This window comes from Rhinatrema bivittatum, chromosome 8, assembly GCF_901001135.1.
Source record: "Rhinatrema bivittatum chromosome 8, aRhiBiv1.1, whole genome shotgun sequence".
In the NCBI taxonomy this organism is placed as follows: Eukaryota; Metazoa; Chordata; class Amphibia; order Gymnophiona; family Rhinatrematidae; genus Rhinatrema; species Rhinatrema bivittatum.
This window is the reverse complement of record NC_042622.1, coordinates 216931712-216949405: the sequence shown is the minus strand read 5'-3', so window position 1 is coordinate 216949405 and position 17694 is coordinate 216931712. Positions and strand designations below refer to the sequence as shown.

At 44.8% G+C, this 17694-nt stretch overlaps 1 protein-coding gene across 1 annotated transcript in view; it reads left to right on the top strand.

The window, feature by feature from the left end:
• The window catches only part of DIRAS1 (DIRAS family GTPase 1), a 37667-nt gene extending 27760 nt beyond the window's left edge, over positions 1 to 9907 (top strand). The window contains exon 2 of the mRNA XM_029613482.1: positions 5231 to 9907. Coding sequence (XP_029469342.1) covers positions 5254 to 5850 — 597 coding nt within the window. The 5' untranslated portion in view covers positions 5231 to 5253 and the 3' untranslated portion in view covers positions 5851 to 9907. The remainder of the gene's footprint in view (positions 1 to 5230) is intronic.
• Positions 9908 to 17694: the final 7787 nt, after the last annotated feature.

Here is a 17694-nt window from a genome sequence, read left to right as displayed (position 1 = left end):
CAACTGTGCAGGTGGACCTATTGAGGAATCTGTGATAGAGGAGAGATGTATGATTTCTGTTTTTGAAGAATTTAATTTTAGACGGTTGTGAGAAAGCCATGAATTTATAGTGGAGAGATAAAGAGAAACCAAGGCTAGTGTTGCAGACCAGGATGTTTTGTATGGGACATAGAACTGAATATCATCTGCATAAATTTTGAATTGTAAATTTAGAGAAGATAGGATATTACATAGAGGAAGAAGATATATATTAAACAAAATAGGAGATAATGATGAACCTTGAGGGACGCCGGAATTAATAATATAAGAAGTGGAAGTGTGTTGATTAAAGTTGACTTGCTGAGGGCGGTCTAAAAGAAATGATGAAAACCAGTTTAAAACTGTACCTGTGATGCCAATGGACTTTAAACCAGAAGTGAGAATTTGATGGTCTATTGTATCAAAAGCTGATGAAATATCTAAGAATACTATAATGTAGTCAGTGTATGAGTCGAAAGCACGGAAAAAAGTGTCAAAAGATGATAGTAGAAGTGTTTCTGTTGAATGTCCCTTTCTAAATCCATGTTGAAATTTTAATAATGCTGCAATGCTAACTATATAAGAAAATGATGTTGCAATATTACTTTTGTTTCTTAGATGATGATCGTGGAGCAATTGTTTTTGTAGCTTATTGTAGCTAATTTAAAGAGATGATGTAACAAATTTGTTCACAAACCAAAACAGACGGCTATGCTGCTTAAATGGACCCGATCGTCTCAAAGGAATTTCATTTTGTTACTCGTCGGCAACTTTGTAACATCTTGTTAGGCTGAAATGTCTCAATATAGATTAAAGCACAGTGTTTGCTGGTAGAACTTTGCCAAACTCAAAGATCGGACGAATGGTATTAATCACTCCGTCTCACATATGATTTTGAATCCCGACAAATTTTCAGTCTGAACCCGACCATAGTAGAAGAAGTTTCTCTCCAAAAATTAGTCCGCCCTGAAGCAGCGTTTTTTGCGAAACGCCGGCCGCGTTGGCGGCGGTGACCAGATCCTCAGGGTCCAAGTTACGGCAGAGCAGAGTGGTGAAAAATCCTAAATGCATGTGATCATCATGAATTTCAGATAAGTGCTCTGTCGTTTTCAAATTTGTTGGGATTCAAAATCATATGTGAGTCGGAGTGATTAATACCATTCGTCCGATCTTCAAATTATGAGACTGAAATGCGATTGCTAAAGTTTGTACAACAAGCCTGGCTGCAGAGAATTTTGTTCTATTGATCTTGAGATACTGTGCCATTGGACTAGTTTGGCATGGACTCGATTTCCTCTTGCTTCCTGGAGGCCGCTCCTCTCACTCTCTTCACCGCGGCCAGAGCCGCGGACTTCTCTGTTCTTCTATGCAGCACGGAGCTGCTGCCGACGTCCTCTTCAACTTCCCGGCTGAGGCTGCAAGCCCTGGACTGGATTGGTGGCTGGAGCCGCCCCCGGGGCCTCCTGCAGCGGCTGGAGCCGCTGCCGTCATCGGGGCCTTCCTTCAGGCTCAGCCCTGCTGCTTCGCGACGTCGACATCGAGCAGGACCGCTGTCCACAGTCCTGCACAGCTTCCTACCTCCTTCCTCCTAGGCGGGCGGCCACGCCTCTCTTCTATATTTAAAGGGCCCACGGCCAGATATGCCCTGGGCCCCACCTAGTGACCATTTCCTGTTGCAGCCCTATAAAAGGGCTGGTCTTGCCATTGTTCTTTGCCTTGCATCAGAGTGACTTCAGCCCTGGAGGCTCCTGCCTGCCAGCACTCCGACAAGTCCTTGATCTTCTTCGTGGAGCTCCTCATCTCGTCTGCTTCGTACCATGTCTTCGTGTCATGTCTTCATTGCCTGAGGTCCCCGTCTAGGTGTCCTGGTGTCTCATCTCCTGGTGTATCGCTTCCTGGTGTTCCAGCCCTCCTTGGTGTTCGTTTTTGCTCCGGAGCCTTCTGTTCTGCCGGCCGTGGATCTCCGGGTGATGTAGCTTTGTCATGGGAGATGCCGGCAGTGGACTGGTGTCCTGTGCTCCTGAGCCATCTTGTCCTGCCAGCCTTTGGGATGCTTCGGATGACATCTGGCTCCGTCGTCGAAGTTCTGCCTCGGCTGGATTCTTCCCTGCGCTCATCCCGCTCTCCTCATGGTCCGTGACCAGCCTCCTTGGGCTGTGTAGGGCGCGTAGTGGGACAGGGTGGTCCGCGACCAGCCCATTGGGTCCGCCAGTGAAGGTGGGCTGAGTAGGGCGCCCTGAGAGACAGAGCCAGTGTCTACCTGCCCAGCTTCTCGTCTCGTCTGGACCTTGTCAAGTTCCTCATCTCGTCCCTGATGCTGTTGCATCAACCCTGGTGTCATGTCTTCACATCAACCCTCATCGGTGATGCTGTCGCATCAACCTTGGTGTCATGTCTTCGTGTCAAGGCCTCCGCCTGCCCTCATCCTCAGGCCGGCCTGCTGCTCCATGCCGTTCCAAGCGGCAGGTCCGAAAGGGCTCGGAATGGTCAGAGGACCGTTCTCTTTCCAACATCATCATGTTGTTGGCGCTGGGAGCTTGCAGGCCTGGCAGAGGGTAAGACCGTGTCTCTGCCATCCTGGGACACGTCGCCAACCCTCGGTTCGGTCCTGGATCCATCTGGGGTCGGGCTGAAGCCCAAGGGCACACTAAAACACCCTTCTCAACAGAATGCAAGGCTTCTCGAGGCCGCCTACACAACAGAATGCAAGGCCTTCCGAGGCCGTTCCGACTGTTACACAACATTGAGGAGAGTCTGTGAGTGAGATTAGAAGAGTTTCAGTACTGAAGAATTTATGGAAACCAAATTGGGAGGGGAATAGAATATTATGTTTTTCCAAGTGGTCAGAGAGTTGGAGGTTTACTACTTTTTCGAGGAATTTTGCTAGGAAGGGTAAATTAGAAATTGGCCGAAAGCTGGCAAGGTCATTTGGGTCGAGATTAGGTTTCTTTAGTATGGGTTTGACTATGGCTTGTTTTAAAGAATCAAGAACATTTCCATGGGTGAGGGCGCAGTTGATGATACCAGCTAGTGGTTGGGCTATTAAGTTTGGGATGGACAGGAGGGATTTAGTTGGGATAGTATCAGATGGGTGCAATGAGAGTTTTATTTTCTTTAAAAGGGATTCTGTCTCGGTGGCAGAGGTGGTCTCAAAAGAGTTCATAGTAGTGTGAGGGTTTATTGGGCAAGATTTGGTGTGCGGGGTGGCTGGTGGAAAACGTAGTATCAGTTTTGCAACTTTGTCGTGGGCGAGGTCATCACATTTTGATTTGGAGTCTTCATCTGATATTGGTGGGTGGAAGTTTTAGTTAGTTCAGAAACGTATGCGAATAGTGCTTTGGAATTGTATTGCAGGTTGTGGATTCTAAGGGGTAGATTTTAAAAAATAGTGCGATCGCGTACTTTTGTTCGCGCACCAGGCACAAAAAAAGTATGCTGGATTTTATAAGCTACGCGCGTAGCCACGCGTATCTTATAAAATCCGGGATAGGTGCGCGCAAGGCTGCCGATTTTGGCCAGCCTGCGCACACCGAGCCGCGCAGCCTGCCTCCGTTCCCTCCCCTCACCTTCTCCTCCCTTCCCCTACCTAACCCACCCCCCCGGCCCTATCTAAACCCCCCCCTACCTTTATCCATGGATTTACGCCTCCCGGAGGCAGACGTAAATCCGCGCATGCCAGCGGGCTGCTGGCGCGCCAAGACCCGACCCGGGGGCTGTTCCGGAGGGTGCGGCCACACCCCCGGAATGCCCCTGGGCCGGCGCCACGCCCCTGGGCCCGCCCCCAAACGCCGCGTCACGCCCCTGAAACGCCGCGTCATTTGGCCACGCCCCCGACACGCCCCCGACAGGCCGGTGGCCTATGCAAAATAGGCGCGCCAGCGCACGAGGGCCCTGCTCGCGTAAATCCGGCCAGATTTACACGAGCAGGGCATTTAAAATCCGCCCGTAAGGGCGTAGAAATCTCATTTGGTTTTAAGGATAGTCTCTCGGTAGAAGTGCAAGGAGGATTTGTATATTGCCAGCTTAGTGGGGGTGGGATCTTTGCGCAAATTTGTTGCCTGCTGAATACCCTTTTGTCCTGACACCTCTGTAGGGTTGATTGGCTCACAATCCTCATTAGTGGTGGATAACTCACAGTCCTCATTAGCAATGATTAGTTTACAATCCTCTTTAGGGTTGACTAGTTCATAATGTGTTTTATTTAAGTTTTTTATAAACTAATGTTAGTTATATCTATTTTTTAAAATTTGGTTTTGTTGGATTGATCATGATGTTTTAATGTAATTTTGGTTTTTATTTTAGTTAAAGAAAGTTTTATTTCATATTTGTTTTTATTTTATTTTCTATAAAACTTACAAATTTAAATTTCTTTTGAAAATATTGTAAACCGCTTCGGTCATTTCTAGTATTTGGTGAAACGGTATATAAATGTATTAAATAAATAAATAAATAAATAAATAAATAAATTTTCATTAGCAGCATCTACCTCAGGATCCTCTTTAGGGTTGACTAACTCACAGTCCTCTTTAGTAGTCATTAGCTTACAATCCATGAAGGTCAAAAACTTACTGTTTAGATATGGATATGCTCACCTGTCTGGAAAGAAATTACTTTGACTTTTGAGACTGATATTCACTTAACATTGGTGAAGAAAGACAAACAGTATTCTAATTGAGGCACCTGAAAACTTGTCAGAGAGAATTATTTGGTAGCTATTTGAATTGTAGTGTGCCCTCTGGGTCTCACAAGGTAGCATGCACCACTTGATCTGTTTTTGGAATTAAGTGTAGGAGAAAATCCATTAATATCTTATGACTACAGTATACTGGCTCCATCTCTCTTGAGGTGGAAGCCAGATAGCAGTTTGTTGGGTTGATGTGGAATCTAATAGTAAGGAAGAAGAGCAGAAGCCTTAAAGAAAAGTATTATAAACTAAATGCATTGGCTAATAGTTGTTTTTTTAACTCTTTATTTTTTTATTTGTTTTTAATCACCAAATGTAACAAGGACAACACTTCTTTTCTATAGTACAATACTCTGCAGGAATCATACAAATGTCGAACAAGCTTATTTGTGAGTAGCACAGACACTAATTTTAATAACAGACCTTGTTTCCTCTTTGTCAGAAGTGATTTTTTATTTTACCAGTTTGTTTACACATTGTTTGCTATTATTTTCAACTCTCATTATGTTTTTCCAATTTATATTTTAGGTGTGAAAGAAGCTGCCGTTAAAATGCCTGAGCAAAGTAATGATTATCGGGTGGTGGTGTTTGGGGCTGGGGGTGTTGGCAAGAGCTCCCTTGTCCTGCGCTTTGTGAAAGGGACATTCCGAGACACATACATCCCTACTATCGAAGACACCTACCGGCAAGTGATCAGCTGCGACAAAAGCGTCTGCACACTGCAGATCACCGACACAACTGGTAGCCACCAATTCCCAGCCATGCAACGACTCTCTATCTCTAAGGGCCATGCCTTCATCCTGGTCTTCTCTGTCACCAGCAAGCAATCTGTTGAAGAGCTGAAGCCCATCTACCAACAGATCCTGCAGATCAAGGACAGCATTGACAGCATCCCTGTCATGCTAGTGGGCAACAAGTGTGATGAGACTCAGCGGGAGGTGGAGACCAAGGAAGGTGAGGCCCTGGCAAAGGAGTGGAAATGTGCATTCATGGAGACCTCAGCAAAGATGAATTACAATGTGAAGGAACTGTTCCAAGAATTGCTCAACCTGGAAAAAAAGAGGACCATGAGCCTCAACATTGATGGCAAGAGGTCCAGCAAGCAGAAAAGGGCAGAGAGGATCAAAGGGAAGTGCAGCCTCATGTAGATGTGCTGGAGAAGTCATTTCCATCATTTCCTTTCTCTTTCCTTTTTTAATTCTTTCAGTGAGTCAGAAGTTAGAATTTTGGCGTCAAAGATCCAAAATGCTTTGTTCTTTGATGCTTTTTATCACTGTGACTGCACTGGGAAGTGGCCAGGCACTTTTCCCTTGCAGCATTCTCATGTGCTTTTGTCCACCTAAACTACCATCACTCTCTCATAAAATTACGTAAGATGTGGGATTTAATACAGGTCACTTGGACTTACTGATCTGATGAAGGAGAAAGAATCTTCCGACAAATCGGTTGCTGATTCACGTGTTCATGGATTTATCTCCATCCTACTTCCCTGATGATGTTGGCAGCCTGTTCAGTTGAGACATTCAGCACTGCATCTTCTAGAAGGGTTCCTGAGCATGGCCACTGCCTCTCATGGAAGGAGGCTTCCCTGAATATGACATTGCCCCTAGTGGAAGACAAGTCTATAAGCTAGACAATGCTTTGGGTGGCTGGAGACTCCCCTGGTGGAAGAAGTGTGTGTTAGCAATGGTATTACTTCTGGTGCAAGGAGCATCTCTGAGTATGGCACTACCTCTGATGGATGAAGTATCCCTCAGCATTACATTGCCTCTCATGGAAAGAGACTTCTCTTAATGTAACATATCCGGTGAAAGGCGTGTCCCTAAGCCAGGAAGAAGCATCCCTGGGCATGGCATTACCTCTGGTGGAAGAAGCATCCCTGGGCATGGCATTACCTCTGGTGGAAGGAGGTTCTTCCGAGGCTGCTGCAGATGGGCAGTGAAAGCATTCACACAGATCCCTTGATTTCTTAGTGTAATCTGAAGAGTGACCCTTAGCCCTTCAGATTTGCATTTTTACAGTTTTCATCTGGTGACTGATGTAATTTTTTTTTTTTTTGAAGAAGTCCAAGTCCAGACAAAACAATACTTGAAAGTAGAATATTTTTGCCAAGTTGGTGAGACACACCGCACATAATGCTCCTTTCTATATAATATACCAGGGAAAAATCACTAGTAGACTGATCCTAAAGGGAACATTAAAGAACCTCTTAACGTGAAGCATCGTATGATGTGAGCATTTTCTCAGATCTCTGCTCCATTCTTGAGAGGAAGCAAATGTCAGCAGAAGATGGGTTGGAAAGTCACATACTCCCCTTCACACCTGGCCTTTAAAATGTAAGAGGAAGGGATGGACTTTGAGATCCCACCAGAAGATCAAAGATGTTTCCTGGGGAGACAAAAAAAAAAAAAAGTATATCTGGCTTCTGATTTTTACAGTCAGAGGGGAGATGCAGCTACTGCTGGACATAAATAATGGAGAAACTGATGTGGCTGTCTTGGGAGTTGGCTTCCTGTATCCTTCCATCCATGTAAAAAAACTTTGTTTAAAACATACCAAAACCAAGGATGCTCTGCTTATTAACTTCAGTAACAAATGTAATCACTACAGTTCACCCTACTTTAAATTAAAAGTATGTGTATGTATATCTGTCTATATAGATAAATGTAGATACATATGCACACACATATATGAAGTTTGCCTTCTGTAAATAGGTTAAATGTCAATAATATAACTTATGAGCTAATTAGTGTGAAGTTAAGAGCTGCACTTATCTCCAGCTGGACGGATTGCCAGTAGCAATAGGACTAGACAATGGGACCAACGGCCAGTGTCTCCCAGTCTCCTCATTCAGGTACTGAGTGATCACACCTCCTGTTGTCTTTGGTACAGATGGGATTGTATTGAGTGGTTATGACACTTTTCATGCATGCTTTGCTCTAGTGTCTTCTCTGGTGCACTCCTCTGATACCTGTAAGAGGCAGCATTGTGGCATAACAGATTGATCCTAACACACCCATTTGGCTTCTGTTGCTTTTCAGGTGTGTGTTTGTATGTGAACACAGCAGCACAGTTGGAATCAGGAAAACCATCTTTCCTTGTATCTTTAGGGTGACCGATTGACTCTGATTTACTTCCTAATTCTTGCACTCTGAAAAGATTCAAGGAGACAGCCTTAGTCTAACCACACTAACTGTGCTTGAATTCATTGCCTCCTTCCTGGCTATCAGCAGCATTGTGTAGGTTTTGAACACTTACTGGGGTAGTTTGGCCTGGTTAAAAGCTGACCTCCTCGGACTGACAGAGAGTACACACAGGCTTCCACAGTGCAGGTACTTTTAAGCCAGGGTGGAAACAGGAATTGCCAAGAGCGTGGTTTAGCCTGGGGAGAGGAAATATGCGTTGTGGGTGCATTGTCATTTTCAAATATATGTGTACTGATGCACCCCTGATTGTCCATCCACAGGAATAGCAGGTGGGAAGTATGTACACCATTTGTGCACACACATACTTGGAGCTAATTTTTCAAAAGACACCGATCCAGGCAGTTTCTCTTTGAAGATCAGGTGCAAGGTACATATACAAAAGTGCGCACCTATCTTGCAACTAGGCAGGCTAGTCAGAATGGTTCCCCAGGACTGATTGGAAGTCTTCTGTGGTCTCAGATTGCAATGCGGTAAAACAATTCCTGCCTCACATACAAACATTCACACTGTACATTAGAAGGCCTGAAGTGCTTGAATGAGCTGTCCCACTTGGTTGTGAAATATAATGTGAGTTGAAATGATTCCCACTCACTAGCCAGTGTTCAACTGTGAAACGGCAGTCTCTGGACATGCTCCAAAATGTTTTTTGTTTTTTTTTTGAGGGGGAGAAGGAAGAGGAGAGGAGAGATTAGGAAGTGGAAAGATTTAATTGCAAATAGCTGCTATTTTGCACTATTATGATTTCACTAAAATGCAGAGAACAGGTAAGTGATCTAGTGATAGGGTTCAACAAGTTCTCTAATATTCAAACTACTTAAATATACAGAAAGAGCACCTCAGACCCAGCAGTCCTCTCTCTCTGTAGAAGCTTGTAGCTTTTATTACATCCTGCATTTCAAAACCTCAGGCAAAAAGCACAATTTCTATATTAGCTCTTTATCAAATATTGAAAAATAAACCCCACTCACCAAAATAGCACAAATTCTAGCAATTAGGATCCTGCCTTTAATCCCCTAGAAGTAAGACCAGCAATATTGACTCCGAGAATGCAGCTTGGAATGCACAGAATGATTTTATCAGAGGTGATGCACAAATGTAGGGAATTCGGAACTCAGGTTTTCCAAAGGAAAAACTAACTTCTTTAATCCAGCATTAAAAAGTCCTTTTTGTTCCTCGTTTATTTTTGGCTGATTTTTTTTTTTTAACCAACCAGCCTCCTTATTGGAACTCGATTCTGCCCTGACTGTGGTCTGGAGCTGTACATTTCTATTTATTGTTTAATTTTATTTAGGTAACAGGACTTTTTGCTTTAAAGCTGCACCTCTGATGGATGAAATTAGTCTACAATCTCAGTTCGTGTTGAATGACACCCACTTTCTCCTTCCCCACACTCACAGATCCCCTGCTGAGTGGTTTTCACAGAAAAGCATCTGTGGATTATTCTTTCTGGTGTGTGGGGTTTTTTTTTTTATTATTCTGGATGTTTCAGCTATTGTAGTCACATATGGACAAAGAGATAAATCTCTTTTGTGATTAAACACCCAGTTCGTTTGTCAAATAAAGATCCAGAATGAGGTAGGGAAGTCCTAGCATGCATTCCAGGAGCAGCAGAACACAAGCACTTATTTCTTTCCTCTCTATGATACTTTTCTCTTTAGATAGCAGACATAGCATAGAGGTGTAGGCTACTGGTTAGGCCAGCAGACTGAAAAGGAGAGAAACCAGGGCTCATATCCCACCAGTGTTCCTTGGGCCAAGTCCCTTAACCCTTTTATGACCTCAGGTACAGACACAGGGCCCTATTATTAAGCATTCTCCCCACAGACATAAAAGAGGAGACAGGTTTTAGTACAATAAGCCCTCTGGAGACAGGGAAGTGCCTGCAGTACCTGCAGGTCATCCGCTTTGAAGTGGCTGACCAGCCACAAAAAGGTGGAGCATACATAAAAAAAAAAAAAAGGAAATCAAACCAAGTCTCAATCTATGCAGCAAGATTGGACATGAAACCTCTGCACAAGGCAGAAGCCTTCCTTCAGCACATAGGAAACAGGTCCCAGGAGAGGGCATGCACAGTCTTTCTAGGACATGATGGTGAGCTCCAGTCTTTGAGTGTATCAAACAGACATGGGCTTCTGCAGGGATCCAAAATAAGATTTATTCACCTAATTTGTCTCTCCTGAATACCAGACCTGTTTGTAACACTTGAGGACTTGTTTGCCATTCCCAGGGTATATAAAGTGTCTGAAGGAAAACAAAGGTACTACTGCTATTTAACATTCCTATAGTGCTGCTAGATATATGCAACACTGTACAGATGCACATAAGCGAGAGTCCCTGCTCCATGGAGTTTACAATCTAGTCAACCACAATTTTACAATAATTCAGTTGGCAGCTAGAGCTAATACAATTATTAACATTCTGCTTTTCTTTCCAATGTTTATTTTGCTTTGAAGGAGAAATAAGAATTTGAAGCTTTTGAATATCCCCTACTTAGCCTCTCCCACCACTATAGGTCTGTGGCCAGGAACACCAGGGTGGTGGTGTACTGATCATTATCAGAAACATTTGCTAGAACCACCCTGCTAAGTCTAAATTAGGAGTAGAGTATGAAACAGCTGAACATGTTTGTGAACGAGAGGAAATAGAGCTGTAACAAGAGCTGAATATCTTTTATTCCAAATTAAGCACTAGTCCATGCACAATCCAGTTTTCATAAGAATAAAGATAAGATGCTCTTGTTCTCACATATATCAAACACTTGCATAATATTAAAGAAAACACAGTGACAAATAAGATTACTGTTTAATATTTTATGATCTTGTACTTTGCATCATTTGACTTGTAAATCTCTGTAACTTCTGATATTATGGCCCCAAATGCCAGCATGCGAGAAGTAACAGGCTAAGATGCATCAGAGACTTTTATAAAAGTGCAATGTAGCATTTATTCTAGAAATAGTCTTCCTAAAATTAAATAAACTGCTCCTGCATCCCACATGATGTGTCTCTTAAATGATTTTGCAATTAAATGAAAATATGTATTTTATTTATTAGTATTTATGGGGAGGGCAATAATGAAAGACCTTTTTTCTGCTGGTAAAAGATGGTTTTACTCATGGACATGCGCCGTTTGATTATCGCCCACTCTCTGCGCAGGCAAAAGTATGTGCGTATGTCAACAACATGCATACATTTACCTGTGTACTTTGTAGGCGTTCCCAGGGCAGGGATAGGTTGGGAGAGTCAACTACCCATGTAGCTTTTGTGCCAAAAACGTATGCACAGAGCAAACAGGCACAAATCTGAGCATAATTTTTTCCTTTGGGCAATAATTCCAATAAAACTATCGGCATAGTTTTGCTTTGATTACTGGTAGAAACCCCATGGGTAAAAGCAGCTGGGGAGTTAGCACCAAGCTCTCCGTTTTGATTATTTACCCCAGAGCGTTTCAGAGCAAAGCACCATGGTAACATTGTGGGCAATTTCCAAACAGGATTTCTGTTGGTACCTGCAGAAAAACCCTTCTGACAATGACTTCTCCCTCTCCATTACAGTGTGTGCTGCAAAGTGGATGAAGTAAACCATTGCTTTTGAAATTCACTTGCAGGCTCAGGGGTACAGAGACACCCTAGGCCTGCAAGCACCATGGATGGTTCCAAAATTGCCCTCTTTGTTAATGATAGCAGACGAAGACCCAAAGTGGCTCATCCAGATGAAATTCATCCGCTTTGGGTAGATACACATACAAATTCCCAAATGCGAACCACCACCAGCTCCCTTCCATATATGTTCCAAGCATTCCAAAAATCTTGTTACACCGATGGCCGTTTCAGGACTTGCCATCTCATAGGTGTCAGAATGGGCCACTGGGACCATGGCCCGACCAAAATCTGGCCCTTCTCACAGACTTTCTGCAGGAGACCTGGGGCCAGATTGGGCAGGACGCAGCTGTTTAGCCGCTGGAGGAGAGTCGACAGCTCCACCTCTGCAGCTCTGGGTCTGACTTCTGCTTTGAACTGCTCAGGACTCAGCACAGCCATTTGGTTCAGAGGCGCAGTTGGACCGGTTGCCTCCTGCCACTGATCAGCACGGGGAGGGAAGAAGCAGGTGGTAAAGGAGAAAGGGAAAGAGCAAGAGGGAATGGGGAAGAGACAGGGAGCAGGGGAAGAGAGAGAGAGAGAGAGATGTGGCACGAGAGGGAGGGGAGAGGATTGTGGGGCAGGGAGAGAAAGCAAAACCAGTGAGGGAAGGGTGAAGCTTGGTTGGCTTGTGTGTGTGCCCCCCCCCCCCAACAAAAAGGCATTCTGCTGTCCCTGTGCCACCTTCAGCTTCGATTCTTGCAAAAACAATAGTGAAACCAACACAGAGGCCCCTTTCTATAACTTATGACTAAGCTTTGCAATAATCCCCACAGCCGCCAAGGTTAGCGATGCTATCGTAAAAAAATAAAGTTCAAGCTGCCCCATGCTCACTGAAGTTTGGGTTTTACCCAAGGTAACTTCGTGCAGGTCACCCCAGCCTTCTTGGAAGCCCAGTGTTGTTTAAGGGCATAAACCACCGCTCTGTGCAGGTGACCCCCAATGCTTTCTTGGAGGCGCGATGCCGTCATACCACTGCTGTTTAGGGCTGTAACTGCTGTTCTCTGCAGGAATCCCTTCATCGGCCACACTAATGCCTTGGTGGACTCACAATCCTGTGAAGCAGAACAATCTGGGTCACTGATTTGGACATTGGTGTGATCTCTAGAAAGTAATGACGTAAGTTGAACATGATTTCACTTCTTTGGAAAACAACATACAATATTCTGTTAGGTACCACGTCAACCTTGATTTTTGAAAACTTGGAATGTATTCTGTATTTTACAGGTCTGTTCTTGCTTACTGCAGTTTTTTCTAGAGTGTAGCACCGCTGATATACTGCCCAGTAGCATGTTATATAACCAGTCTCCAAAGCAAAATGGATAGGTTAACAGTTTGGAGTCCTACAACCACCAGTTTGATTCCCAGGAAGGCAAAGAGTCAGAGGATCAGAATGACTGGGTGGGTCAATCAGGGCCAGGGTAAGGGTCTGTAGTGCCCTAGGCAGACCAATGTTACACTGCCCACCCTGACTCTCTCTTATATATATAAATAAATATATGTGTCATGCAAACCTAGTGAGTGCTCCGTGATTGCTTCTTTCACATTTTTTAAAGTGCCGTCCTCACGCGCTCTGGTGGTGCCCCGCCCACTACACTGCCCTAGGCAACCTCCAAGTCCCATCTAATGGTCATGTCGGCCCTGGGGTCAATTGGTCTTTATGTCAAAACCAACCAAATAAATGAAAGAATTTGCCCTGCCGGTGCCATTCATCTATCTCTTCAAGCATAGGCAGGGCCGCTGGAACCACTAGGCAAACTAGGCGGGGGCCTAGGGCACCAGGGGCAGCAGCTGCGGCAGCAAGAGCCAGCAATCTGCCCGTCCTCACCTGACCCAGCGCTTCTCTCAGCCATGCGGTAACCTGGTCCCCTCCCCCCCCCCGTGGCGGCTCCGTCAGGCCAGACCCTGGCTCGCGCCGCCTCCCACCATCTTACTCCGGCTTCCTCTGCGTGAAGGTGTGGGAGAGAGTGCACGAGCCCGGGTACAGCGGGGTGGCATGACGGGACGGGAAGGGGGGGGGGGGGGGCAGGTGCAAGGCAGAAGGCACCTAATACCCTTGCACTGGCCCTGTGCATAGGAATGTATGGAGACTGTCAAGAAGAGCCTTAATTGTTCACTGAAAGCAATTTGGGCTAGGGAATTTTAGTGAGAAAAAGAATAACTTTTGTCCAAAAAGAGGAGGGAGAAACGGAAACTGCATGGCCTCCTGTTTTCATGTTCTCTTTGCCCCTTACTTTCACGTATCCCTTGCAATCAGCCCCCTCTAGTGAGGAAAGCCTGGAAATGAGCAGCTAGGACTGCTCTCCACTCTGCCTATACTATTTTGGTTTGTTTAAAGCATTGGGAGGGAAAGATTTTCTAGTGCAGTTTTTCTTGCTTTGCATATGTACCACTTTAGAGAGCAGTAGGTGGCAACCAGAGGTGGGGAGCGATCCCAGGATCTGTGCGAAGGGCAGTTTCTCTCTGCTCTTGGGGCTTGGAGAGAGGATTCCTGGCCCCGCACTCACTCGTTAATCCCTGGGAAGCACTCGCTGCCTTTCTCTGCTCCCGGGGGCCTGGAGAATGGATTCCCAACCCCCCCCCCCCCGACTCATTTTCTTTCTTCTCCTGGGGAAAGGATCCCCATCCCTTTTGTCTGTCTGTTTCCAGGATCTAGGGAGAGGAGCCCGGTCTCCTACTCGCTGTCTTCCTCCTCTCAAAGCCCACAAAGAGGATGCTATGCCACACACACACATTTTTCTTCTAGGGAGCAGGGAGGGATTCCTAGCCTCCGTTCACTGTCTTTCTCCTCCCAAGACCGTAGAAGGAATCTCCAGACGCACACTCTTTCTTCTGGAAAGCAGGGAGGGTTGTTGTATTTTGATTATATAAGTCAGAGCATGGCAGAGATTCACTGAGATGCTAGTTGGTATAGATAGAGGGCATAGTGCATCTCCCAGAACACTTGTCTTGGAATTTCTTATAATTTTTGAAACACTTATGGGAGATACTCAGGGTATCGCTAGCTCCTGCTCACTGATCCTCTCCTTCCAAGGCCCACTGAGGAATCGCCAGCCGTGCACTCTTTTTTTGTTTTGCTGGGAAACAGGGAGGAGATCCATAGCCTCTGCTCGTTGCCTTTCTAATTGGTCAGTTTTTCCTATTGTGGCATGCCTTGGGAATCTGAACCGGGGCCAAGGTTGTTTAACTTAATTCCTTAACGAGCTGGAAAAGGGAGACACAAAAATATTCAAGGTGGTTAAAACACAAACAGACTCGGGCCAATACAGTATGGTGCGCTCAGCCGCGCGCACCGTTAGCCCCCGTTTGGCCGCGCGTTTTCGACACGCTATTTTTACCCCTTATACAGTAAGGGGTAATAGCGCATGGAAATCGGTGCGCACGGCCAAACACCCCCCCCTCCCCGAAACTAATAGCACTCATCACATGCAAATGCATGTTGATGAGCCTATTTGCTATTCACCCGCAATACAGAAAGCAAAATGTGTGGCCAAGCCGCACATTTTACTTTCAGAAATTAACGCCAGCACAAAGGCAGGTGTTAACCATTGACGGCACCAGGTAAGTGTACAGAAAAGCAGAAAAAACTGCTTTTCTGTATACCCTCCGACTTAATATCATAGCGATATTAAGTCGGAGGTCCCAAAAATAAAAAAATCGGCCCGCGGGTTGGAAAACGGACGCTCAATTTTGCCGGCATTTGTTTTCCGAACCTGTGGCTATCAGCAGGTTCGACAACCGATGCCGGTAAAATTAAGTGTTGGCTGTCAAACCCACTGACAGCTGCCGCTTCTGCCAATGAGACACTAGGGACGCGCTAGTGACCCCTAGCGCCTCCTTATTAGTGCGGGCCCTAATTTTAATACAAAATTGCGCGTCGGGAGAGCGGGCACTTGCCTCGGAGCGCTGGCTCTCCCGCGCAGTTTACTGTATCGGCCTTATTGTGAGGTACTGCAGAAGAACCTTGTAAGACTAGGGATCTGGTGAAAGCAGATAAAATTTAATCTAGCTACACAGCGCTGGGTTCTGTTCTAGTTGCCATCATCCAGGAAAAGGACCTTGGAGTCATTGTGGACAATACATTTAAATCCTTCGTCCATCATATGGAGGTGGTGGTGCTGGCAGTCAAAAATTCAAACAAGATGTTCGGAATTATTCAGAAAGGAATGGAGAGTAAACCAGAGAATATCATAATGTATAGATCTATGGTGTAACCACACCTTCTGTATTTTCATGCAGTTCTGGACATTCCATCTCAAAAACGATATAGTGAAACTAGGAAAGGTACAGAGAAGGGCAACAAAAATGATAAAAGGAGATGGAAAGGCTAACAGGTTAGGATTTTTTTGGCTTGGAGAAAAAATGGTTGAAAGAGGATATGATAAAAGTTTATAAAATCATGAGACGGTTGGAACAGATAAAAAGGTAGTGGTTATTTTTTACCCCTTCAAACAGTCAGGCCGATTCAGTAAAGTCCGCGGGAGAGCGGACGAACGCCTGCTCTCCCGGCGCGCGCAATTCTGTATTTAAATTAGGCGATGCGGTAAAAACGGGGAAAAGGAGGCGTCGGTTCTTGAGCCCGCTGACAGCCACGGGCTCAGAAACCGGACGCCGGCAAAATTGAGCGTCCGGTTTTCGGCCCGATAGCCGCAGGCCGAATTCCAATTTTTTATTTTTTTTTTTTACTTTTTTTAACTTTTCGGGACCTCCGACTTAATATCGCTATGATATTAAGTCGGAGGGTGCACAGAAAAGCAGTTTTTAATGCTTTTCTGTGCACTTTCCCGGTGCCGGAAGAAATTAGTGCCGACCTTTGGGTTGGCGCTAATTTCTGAAAGTAAAATGTGCGGCTTGGCTGCACATTTTACTTTCTGTATCCCGCGCGCATACCTAATAGAGCCATCAACATGCATTTGCATGTTGAGGGTGCTATTAGGTGCTGCGGGTTGGACGCGCGTTTTCCTCCCCTTACTGAATAAGGGTAAGGGGAAATGCGCGTCCAAGAGCAGGCTAACAGTGCGCTTCGTCGGAGCGCACTGTACTGTATCGGCCTGAGTATTAGGATTAGGGGACACTCCATGAAACCAACTGGTAGCAATTTAAAACAAATTGGAGAAAATATATATTTTTTTTCACTCAAAATACAATTAAGCGGTGAAATTTGGTGCCAAGGATGTGGTCAAAGCATCTAGCATAGCGGGATTTAAAAATGGTTTGGACATGTTCCTGGAAGAAAAGTCCTAATCAATTATTAGCCAGGTAGATGGGAGGAAGGCCACTGCTTATCTCTGGGAATGGGCAACAAGAAATGGATCTACGCTTTGGGATCTGTTGGGTATTCCTTAGTGATTTAAGGAGAGAGATGCTGGGTTTGATGAACCCTTGGCCTGATCCAGCAAGCACGTCTGATGTTCCTCGCAAGGCCTGCAGAGGGGATCCTCAGCCATGCACGCTTTCTTCTTCAGAAAAGCAGGGAGGGGATCCCCCTCCATCTCCTGTTCACTGTCTCTGGCCTCCATCCATCCAGAGATGATTCCCAGCCGCACAGCCTTTCTTTTCCTGCAGAGAAGACAGGAGATCCCAGATTCTCAGAGGATCCCCAGTTATGCACACAGGGAGAGGATCCCCTGGCCACGGTGGGCCACATAATACAGTAACCCAGTAATAATAATACAGTAATAATAATTACTTAATAATTAATAATTAATAATAATTAATAATAATAATTAATATAATAATAATAATTAATATAATAATAATTAATATAATTATTTAATTTAATTAATAATTAATATAATAATAATAATTAATAATAATTAATAATAATACAGTAACCCAGTAATAATAATACAGTAATAATAATAATACAGTAACACATAATACAGGAACCCAGCATCTCAACATTCAAGAAAAGACTCAAGACGTGGCTGTTCACGCAGGCCTTTCCTAACTCCAACATTACTTAACCTCCTCCAATCAACATTCTTCGCTAGTAATAGCATTAATAGCCACCTCTTATAATGTTATTATATATATATATATATAATTATCTGATCTTCATTTTCCTTCTTACTCCTAGTTATTGATTCCCTGTTACATGTAACTGCTTTTCTGCACCATTGTTCAAATTGTAAAGTTTATTGCACCCC